This window comes from Pogonomyrmex barbatus, unplaced genomic scaffold (assembly GCF_055798465.1).
Source record: "Pogonomyrmex barbatus isolate J1 unplaced genomic scaffold, ASM5579846v1 scaffold2, whole genome shotgun sequence".
NCBI classification, from domain to species: domain Eukaryota; kingdom Metazoa; phylum Arthropoda; class Insecta; order Hymenoptera; family Formicidae; genus Pogonomyrmex; species Pogonomyrmex barbatus.
In genome coordinates this window covers 1,842,562-1,862,258 of record NW_028297116.1, presented here as the reverse complement: position 1 = coordinate 1,862,258, position 19,697 = coordinate 1,842,562, and the positions used below count along the sequence as shown (strand labels likewise).

At 30.5% G+C, this 19,697-nt stretch overlaps 6 protein-coding genes and 1 non-coding gene across 11 annotated transcripts in view; 3 read left to right on the top strand and 4 right to left on the bottom strand.

Annotated features, from left to right (window-relative positions):
* Positions 1-238: 238 nt before the first annotated feature.
* On the bottom strand, positions 239-3,341 carry LOC105430414 (18S rRNA aminocarboxypropyltransferase-like). Its single transcript, XM_011643962.3, has 5 exons — positions 3,197-3,341; positions 1,467-1,674; positions 1,243-1,406; positions 784-1,171; positions 239-697 (listed from the first exon to the last, which is right to left on the bottom strand). Exons 2-5 carry the CDS (start codon positions 1,588-1,590, stop codon positions 588-590), a joined length of 786 nt encoding a protein of 261 aa, XP_011642264.2. The 5' UTR covers positions 1,591-1,674; positions 3,197-3,341; the 3' UTR covers positions 239-587.
* On the top strand, positions 2,812-8,343 carry GTPBP1 (GTP-binding protein 1). 2 transcript variants are annotated; one of them, XM_011643960.2, is made up of 12 exons: positions 2,812-2,967; positions 3,564-3,915; positions 4,000-4,111; positions 4,202-4,382; positions 4,469-4,647; positions 4,720-4,872; positions 5,012-5,261; positions 5,361-5,505; positions 5,602-5,920; positions 5,989-6,260; positions 6,372-6,550; positions 8,182-8,343. In XM_011643960.2, the coding sequence occupies exons 2-12, from the start codon at positions 3,814-3,816 to the stop codon at positions 8,231-8,233; spliced, it is 1,944 nt and encodes a 647-aa protein (XP_011642262.2). In that variant the 5' UTR covers positions 2,812-2,967; positions 3,564-3,813; the 3' UTR covers positions 8,234-8,343. The 2 variants fall into 2 exon arrangements, with proteins under 2 accessions (XP_011642262.2, XP_088932903.1); XM_089076777.1 differs by lacking the exon at positions 8,182-8,343 and having other exon boundaries at positions 6,372-7,830.
* MED9 (mediator complex subunit 9) lies at positions 8,137-9,604 on the bottom strand. The gene is made up of 3 exons (XM_011643959.3): positions 9,445-9,604; positions 8,505-8,610; positions 8,137-8,416 (listed from the first exon to the last, which is right to left on the bottom strand). Exons 1-3 carry the CDS (start codon positions 9,549-9,551, stop codon positions 8,276-8,278), a joined length of 354 nt encoding a protein of 117 aa, XP_011642261.1. The 5' UTR covers positions 9,552-9,604; the 3' UTR covers positions 8,137-8,275.
* An 899-nt stretch (positions 9,605-10,503) lies between these two features.
* On the top strand, positions 10,504-15,716 carry Kap3 (kinesin associated protein 3). Of its 2 annotated transcripts, none has more exons than XM_089076762.1 (16): positions 10,504-10,702; positions 10,891-11,008; positions 11,167-11,335; positions 11,400-11,606; positions 11,775-11,911; positions 11,999-12,511; positions 12,620-12,788; positions 12,944-13,044; positions 13,111-13,329; positions 13,427-13,592; positions 13,686-13,811; positions 13,899-13,997; positions 14,136-14,221; positions 14,314-14,500; positions 14,581-14,671; positions 14,767-15,716. In XM_089076762.1, the coding sequence occupies exons 1-16, from the start codon at positions 10,677-10,679 to the stop codon at positions 14,903-14,905; spliced, it is 2,553 nt and encodes an 850-aa protein (XP_088932888.1). In that variant the 5' UTR covers positions 10,504-10,676; the 3' UTR covers positions 14,906-15,716. The 2 variants fall into 2 exon arrangements, with proteins under 2 accessions (XP_088932888.1, XP_011642267.2); XM_011643965.2 differs by having other exon boundaries at positions 10,505-10,702; positions 13,899-14,003.
* Positions 15,713-18,190, bottom strand: LOC105430415 (ribonuclease P protein subunit p40). 3 transcript variants are annotated; one of them, XM_011643963.3, is made up of 7 exons: positions 17,635-18,190; positions 17,302-17,462; positions 17,076-17,220; positions 16,821-16,985; positions 16,586-16,711; positions 16,297-16,486; positions 15,713-16,220 (listed from the first exon to the last, which is right to left on the bottom strand). In XM_011643963.3, the coding sequence occupies exons 2-7, from the start codon at positions 17,419-17,421 to the stop codon at positions 15,887-15,889; spliced, it is 1,080 nt and encodes a 359-aa protein (XP_011642265.2). In that variant the 5' UTR covers positions 17,422-17,462; positions 17,635-18,190; the 3' UTR covers positions 15,713-15,886. The 3 variants fall into 3 exon arrangements, with proteins under 3 accessions (XP_011642265.2, XP_011642266.2, XP_088932919.1); XM_011643964.3 differs by having other exon boundaries at positions 17,329-17,462; XM_089076793.1 differs by lacking the exon at positions 16,586-16,711.
* Positions 17,835-17,907, top strand: TRNAM-CAU (transfer RNA methionine (anticodon CAU)). The gene has a single exon. It is a non-coding gene; the product is annotated as a tRNA-Met (tRNA).
* A 146-nt stretch (positions 18,191-18,336) lies between the features above and the next one.
* LOC105430418 (RNA-binding protein NOB1) overlaps positions 18,337-19,697 on the bottom strand; it is a 2,301-nt gene continuing 940 nt past the window's right edge. Inside the window, exons 4-6 of the mRNA XM_089076024.1 lie at positions 19,119-19,548; positions 18,690-19,024; positions 18,337-18,616 (exon numbers count right to left, since the gene is read on the bottom strand). Coding sequence (XP_088932150.1) covers positions 18,356-18,616; positions 18,690-19,024; positions 19,119-19,548 — 1,026 coding nt within the window. The 3' untranslated portion in view covers positions 18,337-18,355. The remainder of the gene's footprint in view (positions 18,617-18,689; positions 19,025-19,118; positions 19,549-19,697) is intronic.

Sequence of the window (19,697 nt, the reverse complement as noted above, 5' to 3'; positions counted from 1 at the left end):
ACTGGAGACTTTAACGGTCGCACGCTCGACGTTGATTGGATGAACTCTCTGACGCGCGCAGCGAATTGGCGCTCAAATTGCCGCCAAATGTAATTCGAATACATGGCGATCAAAGAGAGAGCATCAATGAATATAACGTTTGGTCTTTTTAATTGGACTTGAACTGTTTATCCCTTCTCTTTTTCTTTTCGTATTAATGAAAAAAGATGAAAGAAATTCATTTCATTCGTGCAAGAAATTCATTTAAAAGAACAAGCTTATTTATTAATAACGATCGATTTTGGATACATTTTTGTTTTTTAAATAGGATCCGAAAAAACGTAGACATTATCAACCGTCATATGATAAAATATCAAATATTAATATTACGAATTAATTATTTAATTTTAATAACTACGCGACTTTCATAAAATTGTCGATCTTTAATAATTTGTCATGATTACATTTTTTATCCTGCATTTTTTATCCTGCCATTTTATAATGGCTATATATATTTTTTAAAAGTTTATTCAAGTTTTATTTTGACTAATTAGGTATAAATTTAAAATCAAAAGATTTTATTATTAATAAAATTAATATACTATACTTTATACTTTTATATCGCCTAATTCTTCAGTTATTTCTGATATTGTATTTTCATTTTTCTTTTCCTCCTCTTCTTCAGATTCCGTACTACTTTGCGGAAAATCAGGAAGCGCTAAGAATAAATGTACAACGATATTAAAAATAAAAGCATACATGAATATAAACAATCTTTACTAAGCCTATCTTAAATATCCTTACCAAGCCTATCTAATTTCTCCTGCCAGGCTTTTTTTAAATACTCCTCTTGTGCTGCGATCACTTCTTCGCTACTTATGCAAACAGCATATTTTTCTAACAATTCGTTATTCAACTCCAGGAACGAGTGTCCCCACGAGAATTTTCCAAGATAAAGATTAGCCTCGTCTGAAAATCCAGTTATAATCAGCGTAGCCGCTATAGCCTCGACACAGCTCAGTTGACAAGGTTTCCCATAGTTTATCGGATTAGCAGCAACCAAGAATGGCAATAAGCGAGGATGAGACGTTTTCATTCTATTGAAAGGAGTGTCATCTAGACGCGCCCAGCTACAATCGACAACGGCACAGCCATATTCCTGTACAATGTCACGATCTGTTGGGCTCACACACTATAACACATAACGTTTCATTATGTCTGTGATAAGATTATAATAGCATCGCTTTCTCATTTATCAGCTACCTTATCACCAACTGGAGTGAGACATAAGCCTGGAAAGCGAGTGCCCAGTCGCAGGATCTTTATCAAACCGTGTCTCGCGAGCTTTCTTCCGGAGCATTTTCTGGGATCACAGTGCTCCATATCCCACATAGCCACGGGAAACTGGATCGATTGTTCCTTGAGTTCTGTAAATTCAGTCAGAGTTATTGCAAGGCGCAAATCCTGCAAAATAGCTTTTGCCTAACCTGCTTCATCGTTTTCGCCCGATTCCTCGCTCTTCTCCTGGTAATACCTCTGTTCCTTGCCCAAGACACGCCGTGGTCTCCTCTCAAGTAATTTGTTCTTGTTCTTCTTTCTACGTCCGGACATTTTCCGTTTAGGAACTCTCAGGCTTGTTGGGATATCGCGAATATTTATCTAAGTTATTTTTCTAATGTGTTAATATAACATAACCTAAAATTACATTACATGCTTTTAGGTTAAAAAAATGTCATACATTAAAACATTGGCTAAAGCATAAAAATTTTGTAGATCGTTCTACTATTTCTAAATATTTATACAAAAACTAAGCACAATTCTTTGAACAATTAAAAATTATTTAATTCTTAAATTTGCATTGATTCTTATAGAGAAAAAATTGCATATATTTAGCAATATGTATATTTAGAATTTATATTTTGTTTTAAAATTAATCTACATTCTCTCTCTCTCTCTCTCTCTCTCTAATTATTTTTATTTTCATGTGTGCATTATTTGATACCAATATCAATATCAAAATTATAAATTATTAGTTTTTTTAATTTCTTTATTTAATTAATTTAATTTTAGAAAATATTTATAGCTAATTGGTAATTTGATCAACTAGAAAAAAAATTAATTATAAATATTTTCTTTTATAAAAATAAATTAAAAATGTTATTTTGTCTGTTATACATAATGCGTAAATGTGACGATGTATTTAAATGTATTGATTAATTATAAAATAATAAAATTTTCCCAAATTTTCAAAATTCTTTATCTTTCTCTTTTTATTTTCTATTCTTTATCTATCAATAGTTAATAATAAACTCAATAGACTTTCTCTGAAATCATTGCAAGAAAGAAGATCACGAAAATTTATTTAATCCGATCATTTTTAATAATATCTCGACATTTATCATATCATTTCGATTTAAAAAAATCAAGATACATTTTTATCAATTTTTCAGGATTTTAATTATTTCAGTCAAAATGACGCTTCGTTAAATTGAAATCGATCACTAATAAAAAAAATTATACTACACTATTATAAGTATATAATAATAGGTATAATAACATATATGTCAATTTTTAACTTGTATCTTTGTGATCGTTTTATGTGACATCAAAATAATATAAGAAATATTACAGATTTATAGATCGCATTGTTTTAAAAGTACTTCTTTGCCAGACATTAAAAAAAAAAACGCGGTATTGCGAAACGCGGAAACGAAATGCCCGGCGTGACGAAACAGCCGATCCGATATGATTGGACTGTGACGTTCCTTTCACTGCGATTGGCTCGTCTTACGTAAAGCACGAGTTATACGCTCGTCTGGTTAGGTGTTCACCTTATCGCGCGCATGAATACATATATACAGACGCACACTAACACGATCGTTGACAGTAATTCGCAGGGTCTCGTGGTATCGTATTGTCGTCGACTTGTCAGTTCATTCAAAGTCATAGTGGTCTGAGTTTTGCGTCTTCTTTTTTTCTCTTTAATAGGTAATTACATTTCTTTAAATGACAAACGGTGAATGTGCCGTGGAGATGACAAGTCAGGGGTGTTTAGACATCAGCTTGTGTTTGTCTCGTCATGGAGGGGTCACTCGTGCTTCACGCGTGTTCGCGAAAACGCGCTGCATCTTGCGAGAGAAGGACAACTTTATCGTGATTTTCCCTTCCCTTTTTTTTCGAATCTGAACCGCATTTTCGTTTTGAACGTTTCGATTACCTTTAGCTTATAGCTCAAAGATGCCGTTCTCTGAAAGAGAAACAATATGTTGACACTTAGCCGAAGTTATACAATCTGACCGATAAATGCGTTATGCCGTGACCTGTGTAGCACTCGTGTATCTGTTTACATGTATTTTTTCATGTTTTTGAGACAGATAGTAGATCATTTTTTCTCCTATACGCGCTTGACTTTTCATTATAACTGCTGAGAAAAATGTAAAATTGATATAGCATGATTAGCGCGATCGTGTTGCGCTAAATGAAACAATAAGTTGAGTCATGCAAGTTTGACCGATGAAATCTTTGTCATTTACAGGCCAGATGTCTGTTATCTCCGTGTGAGTGTTATCTCTGTGTTATTGCAGATTCTAAGGATGAACGTCTGAGTATCAGATTTCACCTGAAGAGGCGAGCAAAATTCCAAGTGTCACAATTATGTATGAGCAAATACTAACAATCTGGAAGAATAATGTAGAAGAATTGAATATTGAATTAAATACTGGAAGATGTCTGTAATGAGTGCTTGTATATAGAAGGGATAAATAGTTGGATAAATTACTACAAAAGATAATAGAAAGGACTGTTAAATTTAAAAAGTGTACATTGCTAGATATTATGTCGGGCACTGGGACTATCATATCACAGACTATCGCTCATCTGCCAGAGAAAGAGCATGGACCTATGCCAACTATAGATTACTCTAGTATCAGAGGAAAGGTATATTGAAATGCTTATCATTGAATCACCTTTAATGAATTATTTTACATATTTTATAAAAATGTGGATTACGACGAATTTTAGAATGTCTTAGTCAGTCCATCCGAGGATCAGTACGAACTGTTACTAAGAAGGCTGAAAGAAAGGATTCAGGATGGAGGTAGTGAAACGATTTTCGACATTGGTATTGCTGAAGGTGACATCAAAGAAATTTAAAAAAAAAAAAGAAATGCATTGTTATGTACAAAAATCATTGAACTAAATTTTTTTGTCATGATGTTCTTAGATGGATCCGAGGATGGATTGAAGGAAGATGAGTATGAAGCATCGGTTGCCACTTTACAGTCTCTTGCTGCAACATTGGAAGCAGACTGTGTGCTTCTACGTCAGAGTAAAGCAGATCATGGTTTAACAGGGCAGTATTTAGTAAGGAGACGCCTAGATCGACAAGATTTCTTAGAGATCAGGTTTTTATTTAATAATATGCTCTTTAGATCAATTTAAAATCAATAATTTATAAGACAAGACATATTCTATAGATAACAATTTATAGAGTTGCCGTAGTGGGTAATGTGGATGCTGGTAAATCGACTTTATTAGGAGTCTTGACACATGGCGAACTTGACAATGGACGAGGATTGGCACGTCAGAAATTATTCCGTCACAAACATGAGGCTGAAACGGGACGAACTAGCTCTGTAGGAAACGACATACTTGGATTCGACAGCGTCGGTGAGTCTCGACTTTTCGTCGTGTCTTTTTTATGATTGATCATATTTTATTAATGTCATTATACATTCATAGGTAATGTAGTTAATAAGCCTGAACATGGTTCGTTGGACTGGGTGAAGATATGTGAAAAATCCTCTAAAGTAATTACATTCATTGATCTCGCTGGTCATGAGAGATATTTGAAGACAACTGTTTTTGGAATGACGGGACATGCTCCAGATTTTGGTAAGAATATTATTATTGCAAAATCGAAAAAATAAATCGGAATAACGAAAGTGCTTCCTCTATTGCAATATCAGCAATGCAATTGAACAATATAAAAGGTTAAAGTGTAAAAGTATAATAATCGATGTAAATGTTTTAGGTATGCTAATGATCGGAGCGAACGCCGGCATTGTAGGAATGACTAAGGAACATTTGGGACTTGCTTTAGCATTGTCCGTACCGGTATTCGTTGTCGTGACAAAGATCGATATGTGTCCACCAAATGTTTTACAGGAAAATTTAAAGCTATTGATAAGGATCCTGAAATCCCCTGGTTGCAGAAAAGTCCCAGTTACAGTGAAAACTTCCGACGACGTGGTAGTTAGCGCTACTAATTTTGTTTCAGAACGGTTAGTTCAATAGAGCATTAAAACTCTAGAAAGCTCATCAAAAGAAGAATAAATCACGTATAAAATATCCATAACATCGTAATGCTCGTTTATGCACAGATTGTGTCCAATATTTCAAGTATCCAACGTGTCTGGAGAAAATCTAAATCTTCTTAAAATGTTTCTCAACCTATTGACTGCGAGAATTACTAGTCATGATGATGAACCTGCTGAATTTCAAATTGATGATACATATTCTGTGCCGGTACATGCAATATATAAATTTTATATAAATTTTTATTTTTATCGTACACAAATCTTTCTAGTATGCAACAAGAATATTACAAATTAAAAATTTTAGGGAGTTGGTACAGTAGTATCCGGTACAACTTTGAAAGGAATCATAAAGTTAAATGATACCTTATTGTTAGGACCTGATCCATTAGGTCGTTTTACTCCTATAACCGTCAAGAGTATTCATCGAAAGAGAATGCCTGTTCGTGAAGTGAGAGGAGGACAGACTGCTAGTTTTGCCTTGAAAAAGATAAAACGATCGCACATTCGCAAGGGTATGGTAATGGTCGCGCCTGCACTAAATCCACAGGCCTGTTGGGAATTTGAAGGTGAAATTTTAGTGCTACATCATCCTACAACAATCAGTTCCCGTTATCAAGCGATGGGTAATTATCTTTCTAAATGATTATTATTATACCCTTATCATATCAATTAATTGTTATAAAAATTTTAGTACATTGTGGAAGTATAAGACAAACTGCTTCCATATTGTCAATGTCTCAGGATTGTTTGAGAACGGGCGATAAGGCCTTAGTACATTTTAGATTTATCAAACATCCCGAGTATATAAAACCTGGACAGAGAATGGTATTTAGAGAGGGTCGTACCAAAGCGGTAGGAAATGTAGTGAAACTTATACCGCATTCGAATAGTATAACTACACAAACATCCAGAATTAATAAACCGAATAAAACATCGCAAAATCGTCAAAATGCAAATGTACAGGTATTTATATTTAATATAATACAATTGAAATAAGTTTATTAGTTTCAACAATTTATTTATCGTCAATGGATAATTAAATAAGAATAAAAAAATATGTACGATTTACATTAGGCAGTGGAAATAACCGAAGCTGATTCAATGATTGAAACACAAACAGCTAAGCAGGAAAATGTACCGCAAAAATCTGGATCGAATCAGAATAAGAAAGGCAGAGGTCGAAGAGGAGGACGATCTCATAATGCTATTAATAATATTCAACCTTTAACAGAGCAAAATCCTCCTGCAAAAGTGTAAAAGCCGTCATCAATGTACAAAAAAAAATATAATATATTAATGTTCTAATTTTCTGTTATAAATATGAGTTTCTCAAAAGGTGGTCTACAACACCACTTCTATTATATTCTTCAACACTTTTTTCTGAAAAAAATTAGATTATGTATAAATACGGATGATTCAAAATAATCCATTTGTCTTTCAAGGGACATATTCCTAATCGTATTCCGAGATGATTTTTCCTTTGGCAAAAGTTTGTCCGGAGTCTAGTTTTTAGTTATAAAGTTATAAAATTTTTAAGTATTTAGTTATAAAGTTATAAAGTTTATAAAGAAAAATAGCGTATTACAGATCGAATACATGCTTATACATATTTATGTATGTATGTACTTTTTCTATTCTGTGTTAGCTGATCGCGACGCCTCACGTAAACATCCTCGTGCAACGATGAGTCGTGTCGCTCTTGCTTACCTCCTGTACCCGACCTATAATACGCTAATTATCTTTATAACTTAAAAATTAAGCTCCGAACAAACTTTTGCTTCAAAAGGAAAAGTTGTCTTAGAATACGATTGATATGTCTTTTGAAGGACATATGGGTTATTTTGAATCACCCTATACTCTATACTCTACTCTATAGATTTATCAGACCATATACCATAAATTTATTAAAGTACAATTTTTCGCATCTCAACTATCTCAATCATATTAGAAGCATATTCTTTTAACAATATGACAAGATAAGTCGGTATTTATAAATCGTATTATTTTTGTAAAAGATATAGATGTATCTTGAGTCAATATTATATGTACAGGTAAAAATCAATCGCAATATCAAGAAATACATACACATATGTATCTCCATTTCTACACATATACTTATATACAACATATGTATATGAATATGTATACATTTGTACAATGTGCAAACTTCTATAAACGCTTTTAGAATTTAACGATAAAATATGATCTACGCCATATATATCACATTAATTCACCTCGTATGATAATTCTATAAAAAAATTCAAATTTGTCTTTGCAGTATATTGCAATGGTGAATTTTAAGCAGAGATATTAATTTCAAATATGAAAAGAAAATTTTCCATTGTATCTATTCTTTAATGAATCATTTACATGTTGCAGACTGTACAGAGAAGATACATTTCTTCCACAAAAATTTAAATATCGTTTTTTAAATAATAATTGAGCACCTATTTATTATCGACTATACATATTGCTAAAATAATGCTAAAACGTTGTGAAAATGTGCTAAATAAACAAGAATTTTGTTTTATTATATAGAGAATTTTATATATTTTATTATCTTTAATAACAAAAATTATTTAAGAATTTTCATCATAATCTAAATATAAGAACTATACATGTACAGATTTGACAGATTAATTATGTATTCTATAGACTATTTAGGTGGGTGTTTTTTAAATTCATCTTTTTCCTCTTTCAATCGCTTCTTTAATTGCTCTGCAATATCTTGCAGTTGTTTAACAAAGTCTCGCGGACTAGAAATAGAGCGGCGTGTTCCATTAATCATACCTGCTCTACTCAATAAATATACTACAAATTGCGCACTTTGTCTAATTGGTTTGGATTCTGCTAATTTATTGATCAACTGTTCATTATTTAATAGATACCGGAAAAGGGCTCTTAGAGGCATCCTCGAAACAAAATCACTTTTTTAAATCTAACGGTTTACTTTTTTAAATGCAACGGTATGTATGCATTTATGCTTTCGGTATTTCAAATGTACAGGTATTGCGATACTTCAATAAAAGTTCACGCTTTAATCTCAGTTGCTTGCGTAAAGTCTCTAGCTTCTGCAATTGTTCTTCTTTACTATATTCTATCCCTGGTAATCTCTTGATCTGAAAGATGCAATAGAATATCATGCATGATTTTGACAACACAAGAATATTTTCAAATATATCATGTAGAAGTATAATTGTGACTTACCTGAGATCTTGCAGAATCCAATTTCTTTTGTAATTCTAGAATTTTGTGGCTAGTATCCTGTGACTCTTTTGCTTTTTGCGTAGTATCATGTGGATCTTTCTCGATACTAAAAATTACAATGGATATTACATTAGCACATTGAAAAAAATATTTATGTATCCACATTTAATTGATATATGCTCTCCATAATATAATAATAAATATAAATATAATTTTGGAACATAACTATAGTGTTGCACAGTGTTTCTCGAATACTTGAACAAATTTTACAGAATTTTTTCAAAGATAAATTTCTAAAAGTCCATTTTTGTATTTGAAATGACTCAACAATCACTGAGTAAAAAAGCAAATGTTTTATGTGTTATTTTTTTAATTATTAAAATATGTTGATAAAATTTGACAAAATATTGACATTTCAGAAATATTTCAGCCTATGTTGAACGATTTTGAATCATTTTCACGAATTTTTATAATCATTTTCTATTTCTGAACATACATGGCCGAACACCTCTACATATGATACTTCTAAGTGCAGATAATAATAAAGTGCAAAATATAAACTGTATCATCGAGATAACATATAAGTATATTCGTCCCTTTTTTTCTCAAAGCCATGTGCCGATTATAGCGCTTGCGCAGCCGCCATAATATATTTTTACGTTTACTTTTTAACACAATTATTTACGCGTTACAGCAAATAATCCGTTTGAATTTTCCAACATTGGTGTACAAATCGAGAAAAAAAAAGTAACAGAAACTCATTGAAAAATGCCGACATTTCAGCTAAATAATTTTAAAAAATAAAATTGATTTTCAAGTTTTTATAGAAAATATTGGAATATTTTTAATCCCGGTCAGTTTTAGGTTTAGGTTCTGTAATGATTTCAGTTACCGACGACTTGCACAATCGCGCGAAACCAAAAAATCAAGGAAAAACTACCTGCGAATAATCTCATAAATCAGCGGCAATATTTCTATGTCCAAATCGTCAACGGTGAATTGTGTTCTCAGAGAAGCATCCTCCGTCAGTTCCACCGACTCCATCATGTCAAGAGCATAACATAAATATGATCAATATAGACTGCGCACTCTATTCAATAATGCTCAATATCTTATGTTAAAGCCAGCGGCACACAATGCTTTTTTTCCTGCTGATTTGCTAGTTGGATTTGTGTGCTTGCTGACTTCTTATCTTTGATTGGTATATTCTTTTAGATCTAAAAGAATATACCAATCGAAGACAAAAGCCTAGCAACACACAAATCCAGCTAGCAAATCAGCAAGAAAAAAGCATCATGTGTCGCTGGGTTTACTGGATATGCTTTCTGACTAAAATTAAGATTTGAGTTAATAAAATAAAAGAGCAATATCTTATGTCCTTTTTCTTTTTAGTCTTTATGTTCATTTTCTTTCGAGAAATGAAGGATAGAAGATACGACACATTTGCTATCTCTTTCTATGTAAAGAAAAAGGCGTATCCAGTAATATAAGATCAATAGGCTCACTCTTTTTAGCTAACCTCGTTTATCTTATCTTTTCTCGCGTTGAAGAGAGAAAATGCATCCAGTTTATTGTGAATTTTATTTCAATAAAATTTTCACAGACTTCTAAAACTAAGTAACTAAGACTTCTAAAACTAAGTACTATTTTTCTTTTTTTTTTTTCGAACCAAACAAATTTTGTTTTAAACATTTTTAAAAGAAATGCTGCATTTCTAAAATATTTTATTCCATTATTGAAAATGAGACATCATGTATAAGAGAGATGATCAAATTAATGACATATAAAAAACAATAAAAAAAACAAATTGACCAAGCATTATACTTTTTGATTAGATGAGAATATTTTTCTTGCTTGGTCAATTTGTTTTTTTTATTTTTTTTTTTATACGTCACTAGTTTGATGTTGATAGTTCTTCCTAGGAATTTTTGTATGAAAATATGTATGAACAGCACTTGAATTCTGTCATTATGTTCATTTCACTCGAACGCGCAATCTATAGTTTATGACATTGTCTATGGTCTTGCCTCTACTCTGACGGGTGTCTTTCTCCATGGAGATGAAGTGACTGCAAATAAATTGACAAAGAGGGGATCCACGTTGTACGCAGAGCGTACATACGACAGGAACATATTCTAGTCAAGGAATTCAACGAAATTAGCAAGCGGTAAAATGGACGAAGCTAAATTTCTAAAAAGGTAAGAAAAGACGGTCATCTTCGCATCTGTTAAACATTATCAGTCATTCGTCAAATGTGATTTTTGCGCAGATTCTTCGTTATGTTTTCCAAACATTTGCAAGACGAGTTATGCGAATCTCGTACAAATATTAAAAATATCTCGCGAATTAAATTAAAAATTTGTATAATTTTTATATTATTGTTTAGGAAAGTAAGATCTGGGACATTGGATGTCCACCCAACAGAGAAGGCTCTAGTAGTAAATTATGACGTTGAAGCACTAATATTAGGAGAACTGGGAGATCCTATGCTTGGCGATCGCAAGGTATATTTTTTATATATTTATATAATATCTTTTTGCTTGTTTTTAATGCTTTAATCGAATATTATTGAATATTTATTTGTCATGTTTTTTTATTTTATTATTTATGTAAAGTACAAAAGAATTAATTTTTAAGACTTAAATTATTGTCATCTTTGCAGGAATGCCAGAAAATAATTCGATTGAAGAGTTTGAATGCAGATACAAATGTCTCTCTTTTGGCCAAAGAGGTAATAGAGAAGTGTTCGTTAATACACGAATCCAAGCTGCGTGAGGTTGAACAATTAATTTATTATCTACAAAATCGTCGGACAAATGATACTAGCACAGGTAATATAATATGATTTTTATGTCTTGGAATCTTAAGAGTTTATTAAATATCAAATTTTTATAGGTAGTGATAATAATTCTCATCCTCCAAGACCAGCATCATCGAATTCAGTGACTACAGAAAATAGTGAAGTTGAACGTGCAGTCATTAGTAATGTTGACAGTTATATTGAATTATTGTATGAGGAAATACCAGGCAAAATCAAAGGTTCATCGTTAATTTTACAATTAGCAAGGGTACCTGATAATCTTTTGGAATTGACAAAAAATGGTGATATTTGTTATATATTCCATATTTCTGTAAATAATATAATTCTGAATGATAATTATAATAATTTATGATTGCAGTAAGAATATTACATATTGCTGAAAATATTTTATTTTTTTATATTGATAAAATTCTATAATAATGTTACAACGAAATTATTTTTTCATACAGAATCATTATTAAGTGCATTAGCTCGAGTCTTAAGAGAAGATTGGCGGCGCAGCATAGAATTATCTACGAACATTATTTACATCTTTTTTTGCTTCTCAACATACAGCCAGTTTCATAACATCGTACTTGAGTATAGAGTAAGTTGCAAATATCTATAAAACTTAGAGAATCAAATAGTTCTAAGATTTATATTTATTTCATATTTCATTTATGATTTATTTCAGATTGGGTCTCTTTGTATGGATATAATTGATTTTGAATTACGTCGCTATGACCAATGGAAAGAGGACATGGAAAAACGTCGGAAACAATTTGAGAACACTACTGGTTTAACATTTTTTCCAGCAGGAAATAATGACAACTGTGATAAAAAGATTAGAATCATTGATGACATTTGGAATATGGAGGGTCCATTAGATTATGAAGTTAAAAGACGATCTGCGGAGATATCTGTAACTGTATCCGAGAGCGATGTTAAGAAGTTGAAAGAGGAACTCGAGAAGAGTCGCAAGAAATTTAAGAGTTTAACAAAAAAGCAAGAACAGCTGCTACGAGTTGCATTTTATCTGCTTTTAAATATCGCTGAAAATGCTATGGAAGTCGAAAGAAAGATGCGTAAAAAGAATGTTATCGGTATGCTGATTAAAACATTAGACAGGACGAATACTGATTTATTGATTTTGGTAGTTACATTTCTGAAGAAATTATCCATCTTTCGTGAAAACAAAGATCTCATGGTAATGCTGAACATGAAATTTTATAAAAATATATGAAAAGTATAAATTATATAATGTAATAAAATATAAATTTATATATGTTAAAATTTATATATGTTATATTTGCAGGCGGAAGAAAATATTATAGACAAATTACCAAGGCTTTTACAAAACAATAATGCTGATCTTATATTGAGCACTTTAAAATTATTGTTTAATCTTTCTTTTGATGCTAAACTGAGAGCGAGAATGATTAGAGTGGGTATGTTACCGAAATGGATAAAATTACTTAGTCAAGGTAAAGTTTGCATTTAAGACAAAACGAGTATATAAAAGTATACAAAATATATAAAAATATATATAAAATGAGTATATTTTTTTTTTTGAAAATTATGAATTCTGTGTATAAAACGAAAATTCTTTATCAAAATTATCACATTATTATGTTTACAGCTGACATAAAAAATAAGAGTACAATTCTGGGGTTACTCTATCACGCTAGTATGGATGATAAAGTAAAAGCAATGTTTACAAATACAGATTGCATTCCAATGGTATGTAAGAATTTACGAAATTTTATGCAAATTTGAAATGTTATATTTTATATTTGTTCTGTCTAGATAATAAACATGATATTAAATTCTGACGATGAACATGTAAGGTCTGAGTTAATAGCACTTGGCATAAATTTAGCTATTAACAACAAAAATGCACAACTGATGGTAGAAAACAATCGTTTACAAGGTCTCATAAAAGTTGCATTCAGAAATCAAGATGCCCTTGTAATGAAAATGATAAGAAATATTTCTCAACATGATTCAACAAAAGAAAATTTTGTCGTGAGTTGAAGCATTAAGCATGAAAATCAATTATAATAAATATCGATATAATAATATAATAAACATCATTTGAGGTTGACTCATTTATATTTAATAGGAATTCGTGGGTGATTTTGCTATGGCCTTGACTCAGTCTGATTCTCAAGACTTTGTATTAGAAGTAATTGGCGTGTTGGGCAATTTGGAATTGCCTGATTTGGATTACTCTCAAATCATTCAACGTTGTAATCTTATACCATGGATACGCAATAATCTAGTTCCAGGTATGATCTCTTCCTTTTTTATTTTTTTCTGTATTTAATATCAATAATCAGGACAACATTAATTTTACTTTTATTACATTGCTGTTTTTGCAGGTAAGGCACAAGATGATATAGTTCTCGAGATTGTTATATTCTTGGGTACTGCAGCTTTTGATGAAGATTGTGCTCGTTTGTTATGTAAGGCTGATATACTTCTCTCTCTTATTGAACTTCTTAAAGGTATGTATGAGCAAATGTGTACCAGAAAACTGTATTTTTACGTGTACATAAAACAAGCATTGTTCTCATCAAGAAATATCATTACAGCCAAACAAGAAGATGATGAGATGGTTTTGCAAATTATTTATGTTTTTTATCAAATAGCAAAACATGATTCAACCCGAGATTATTTGATTCGCGAGACTGGTAATGGTAATATATAATCAACTTTTTCAGTTGGATCTATCAAACGTGCAAATGTGCAAAATAACACGAAATGTATTTTGCAAATATTTTAAATTTTTTACAAGAATAAATTATATAAAGTTATGATATTATTTGCAGAAGCTCCTGGATATCTAATCGATCTAATGCATGACAAAAATCCTGCAATCAGAAAAGTCTGTGATACATGTTTAGATGTCATTGCTGTAAGTAGATTTTCTTTTTTTGTAAACAATGCGAAAATAATTTGCATAGTATCAATTAAGAAGTAATATCAATTATTTCAATTATTCTATAGATATGCGACAAGAATTGGGCAGCGCGTATAAAGGTAGAGAAGTTTCGATCGCACAACCAGCAATGGTTGGAAATGGTTGAATCTATAGGTACAGATTCGATCAACCACATGCTGCCGGATGATGATGATAGTTTGTCTCCATTCATTAGCGGTGACCTATTGAAACACACTATACTGTTCCCCTCTGGTAATATTTACTGTATTTTCTTTTCTTTTTAACAAAGTTATTATCTGTTATGTTTTTAATAGATTATCACGTTTGCATAGGTAACGCAGCATCATTTAATGCAGATGATGGATTTTCAATTATGAAAAATTCGTCGGAATCACCTGAGAATCTTAGTCGACCTGTCAGCAGGTATGTATCTAATAATACACAAATATTGGATATGTCAATATAACATTAAATAAATGGATCGCGATTGCGTAAGAAACTAATTATTTATATTTTAGGTATAGAGATCTCGACGAAATAGGCGAACTTGTGGCGCGTTCTAAGTCTCGCATGTCCGTCGGTTCAGGTATAGAAGATTTGTATTATAATTCTAGAGTGAAATTCAGTGATTCTGATAGTTCCCATGTGCTAATCTGAAGATTAATTCAAATGTTCTGATATAGATATGTGACTTAATTTTTAAAAGATGCCTAGGATATTTTACCTTTAGGATACATTACCTTGATATATCTTATATGTTCGATGTAAAAAGAAATGTTTGCTACTATTTACAAAGACATGCCTGCTTAAACTGAGAATTTATTATACATATTATAGACTGGCTTTGATCTCATAGTCAAATATTTTAGTGCCTTTTATTTTTTTATGTGTTTTTTTAACATATTAATTTATTTATCAGCGTCAGCTTTACACTGATGCATACAGTTCTATTATGTTGCAAAATAATAGTGTTAAGTCCGTTCGGATCTCTTTTATCTTGTGATAGGCTTCAGGCAGTTAAAATAGTGTAATGTATATGTGATTAAAATTAGTATTCATTATAGTTCAAAGGTCTCTTGTAGTATTTATATTGTTAATATCAGTTAATAAAAAGACAAGTGGTGTATGAAAATACCGAAAATAATAATTTAGAGTAACAGTAGGGACGGAATTATATATATGTAACTTTTTCTTATCTATATATTATATATAGTAAACTGTGCAATAAATATAGGAATATATAACTTCTACATAAATCTTTTCCATTTTCTTTAGAAGATAATCAAATACATATACCTTCTATGTTATTTGTCTCTCATTTTTCATTGCACCTCTTGTCCCTTGATTCGTTACTTGTCACATTTATATTAACATAAGGTGGTATTTTATTATACGAATCAAATGCATGACTTATAGCTATCAACTATTCTTTACGTGATAAAATAAATTATGATATGAATCTCGTAAATGTATAATAATTTATTTTTAAACATTTTCCTTACAATCCAATTCCTTGTTCAATATGGAATTTAAATATATCGTTTTAATGCAGATATTATCACAATTTTAGTGCCATGATTAAAGAAAAAAATCTGAGATAGATTTGATATAAAATATAACATAATATTAACAAATTTACTAACGTACCTTATTGTTAATACTCAAATTTTTCTGTATAACGGCTTCGCCTGTCGATCGAAATATGATAGTGTAACTGTTATCTCCATCAATGAAAAATATGTTTTCTTTTAAATCAAAACTAATAGGGCTATCTGCAAATCCTTGCACATTTAAACTAATCCACGGTAAGATATTTCGTGATAATATATATTGTTTTAAAGCATTATACGCTTCTTGTATCTTTTGTCGCGTAAAGAATCCGGTCCATTGTAAATATTGTATTTGTCCGACATGTATGGAAGGAGAAGGGCATTGATATGTGTTTACATAATCATTCTCTTCTTTAGTGGATCTAAAAATATTATAGTTATTATCAGTTCTTCTATCAAACATCATGAAAAATTACATTGAAATATGAGTGAACATACAGATCACCATCAATACTGAAAACGCCAAGCCATTCGAAGAAATTTATATCATTCATGTCATATTTATCTTCATAAGTAGGTATCGATACCGAGTATTCAGTTCTATGGGATAATTTCTGTTGACAAAGACGAACGGTATAATTGTGTTCATGAAACCATGCTGCTATAGATGATGGACACACTTTGATTTCTGAAATATTTAAATAATTTTAACAAAAATAAAGAAAAAGAAAAACATATATGAATATTATCATTGTATATATTATAAGAAAAACAGAAGAATGTGTACCTGGCGAATCCCATGATACTATAACATCAAATTTTTGTTTTAATCGTTCTTTCAATGCTATTCGAACTCTCTCATAATTCCTTTTACCAGGAACAAAACTTTCATTTGTTAGATCAATTCTCACTACTTTTGAAATAAATTTATATGGAAAGTTATATGTACTAATTAAAATAGAATATAAAATATTATAATGTATTGTAATTATAGAATTTATTTTTTTCTTATTGAAACTTACTATAACGTATATGAAATTTGCGCCTAAAGACAGAGGGCTTTCCTTCTAAACCAAGTGCTTCATAATCATCTTTTAGCAAAGAGAGTATCAAGCATCCAGTTGGAGTAACGCAAATAGAATTCTGTAGATCTATTTTATTTTCTATTGTCAAAAGATTAATTTCCCCTAAAATTTAAGATATAAATATTAATAAATACATAAAACAAAATTATAAAAATATATATATATATACATAAAAGAAGTTAATAAATTTACCTTTCTTTACAAAAGCCTCGATAAATTCTATATTTAAAAGATCACTAACACATAACTCATTTATTCGATAATAATCTGTATCTTCCGATAGACAATTGTATAAACTTTGAGGAACAGTAACAGTGTCAGGAAGCACTATGGATATCTAACAACATAACAAATACGAATTGCTATCGAAACATCATCTTACAAATTAAATTTTGAAAGAAATAATTAATAAGTTTACTGAATGATTAAAATAATGATTCTTCACCACTGTGGGTATACTTGTCTTTCTGAAATCTATCACATTCATAGAACTATGATGTAGTTGTGGTTTGAAATTCCATGTTTCTGGGCAGAACATGTTCTTCCTTTTTTTCTTTCTACTACGGTTTTTCGTACTTACTGGAACAAAGCATTATGATTTAGATTTATATTAATGACAAGTTCTTTTTGTTATTATCATTTGCATATCATTACTTTGATCTTATTTATATTTTAGATATTTCATATTTTCTTTTTTTTTAAGTTTTTGGTAATATCCGGCAAAATAAACGAATTAAAATTAATTACTTACTTGACAAATTGCTTTATCATAAAACTATATAGTAGAACATATTAATTTTTAAAAAATATATCAATAATAAAGTAGCGTTCATAGTAGCGAAAAGAGACAAAATATAGCCATGCGGTTATCTTATTCATATACCTAACCTAATTTAAGCCAAGCTTCTGCTTTAGCCTAATATTGATAGACTTATAGTAAAGGGCACAAGAGCCTCGGTAGCGCAGTAGGCAGCGCGTAAGTCTCATAATCTTAAGGTCGTGAGTTCGATCCTCACCCGGGGCATTATTTTTTTTATTTATTAACCAGAATATGATACAGACGATATTGATAAAATTTTTGGAATCTTAATTTTTGAATTTTATTTTTGTAAATCCGTTAAAAAAAATAATACATAGTTGAATATAGAATTTATATCTTAAATTTACATATAAATTAAAAAACAAAAAAAAGTTTTTTTCAAAACGCTAAAATCCTGTTCTTGTTGAATATTGCCTATATTACTATATTAAATAATATTACAGACTTACTTTTTTCTTAATTTTTGATAAGTTGCAAAAACAAAGAATGTGATAATTATTAAATAAAGCTTTTATTACGTAAATCATAATAAGTTATTGTAAAACTTTAATCTATAATATTAAATTCATGAATGCCTTAATTTAGAATAATTCGTGATAAGAATTTGTAAATCCTCAAAATAACAACAATTGATTTAACAAAAAAATTGTTTTTATTTTCGTCTTTTTTTAGATTCATTAGGATTTCTTTTCATCCAGTATTTGACAACGCCATCGGGTCTTATACCCAACATAGCCGATTTGGAATTTATATCGCGCATGACAAATGGAGAATACCCAGCTATGTAATCATCGTCGAGAGGATTATTTTTTATACGGGCCAAACGTGACGGACGTTGATCCGGCATCGGTTGATCCTCGCATAAAATAGGATTGTTGGCATGCTTTCCACCTTTCGGCATTGGCAACGAGAACTGAAAAATTTCATCAACTTTAATTTTTTATCTTGATTATAGATTTATTATTTTAGGAAGTGATATAACGTACCTTCTTTCCTTTGGCTGAGAGAGGTTTCCGAAAATTGATATGAATTTGTTGTTTTCCATTTTCATCTAATGTAACTTCTACTTTTTTCAACGTCTTGTTACCACAGTGTGGGCAGAAAATCTTTGTCATGATGCTAGTAGTCTTAAAACAGGCGTAACATCTGAATATGAATGTTCGCATTTGTTTAATCACTCTACCGTCCAACGAAACCACGTTTAATCCCATCTGCATGAGTACATTTTGCATCGCAAAGTCCATTGTTAAACACGCGACAGTCGCAGCTTTTTCTTCCAAAATTTCCGAATCCATTTGCTTTTTTACATTAGAAACGTTTGCTTTTAAAAGAGAAATTATTAAAAATTAATATCTTACACATACATATTAATTTTAATCAAATAAATGAGTACTTCTTGATGAAATTAAATTTACCTGGTGTAATCCAACCGCCATCATCGTCATTTTCATCATCTTCATCTTCGATCGACTCATCTTCATCACTTTGCTCATCTTTGGATGTATCAACAGGAGCAAGAATATCATCTACAACACACTTGCTCTCACTTTCACCTTCTACCTCTAAATCTGTTGGATCACATCTTAGTTTGGAAAATTTATCAGCCAAATCTTCTGTTTTACTATCTTCAGTGTCTGATTCTGCTGTTTCATAATCTTGTGACTCATCTGAAGATGCAGATTCATGAGTGAATTTTTCCAAATTCTCCGTATTATTTATTATATTATCTACTGCAGAATCATTTATAATCTGTACACGCGTAATATTCTCTTCAATAACATCTCTTCTTTCCACTTTATTTAAGAAAGCCTCTATATTTTTATTATTTTCTGTATTCTTCCTTTCCTAATATATAAAATATTAATATATAAAATAAAACTTAGATTGATAAATGAAGATAAATGAATATATATATATATATATATATATATATATATATATATATATAATATATATATATATATATAATATATATATATATATATACAAAAATC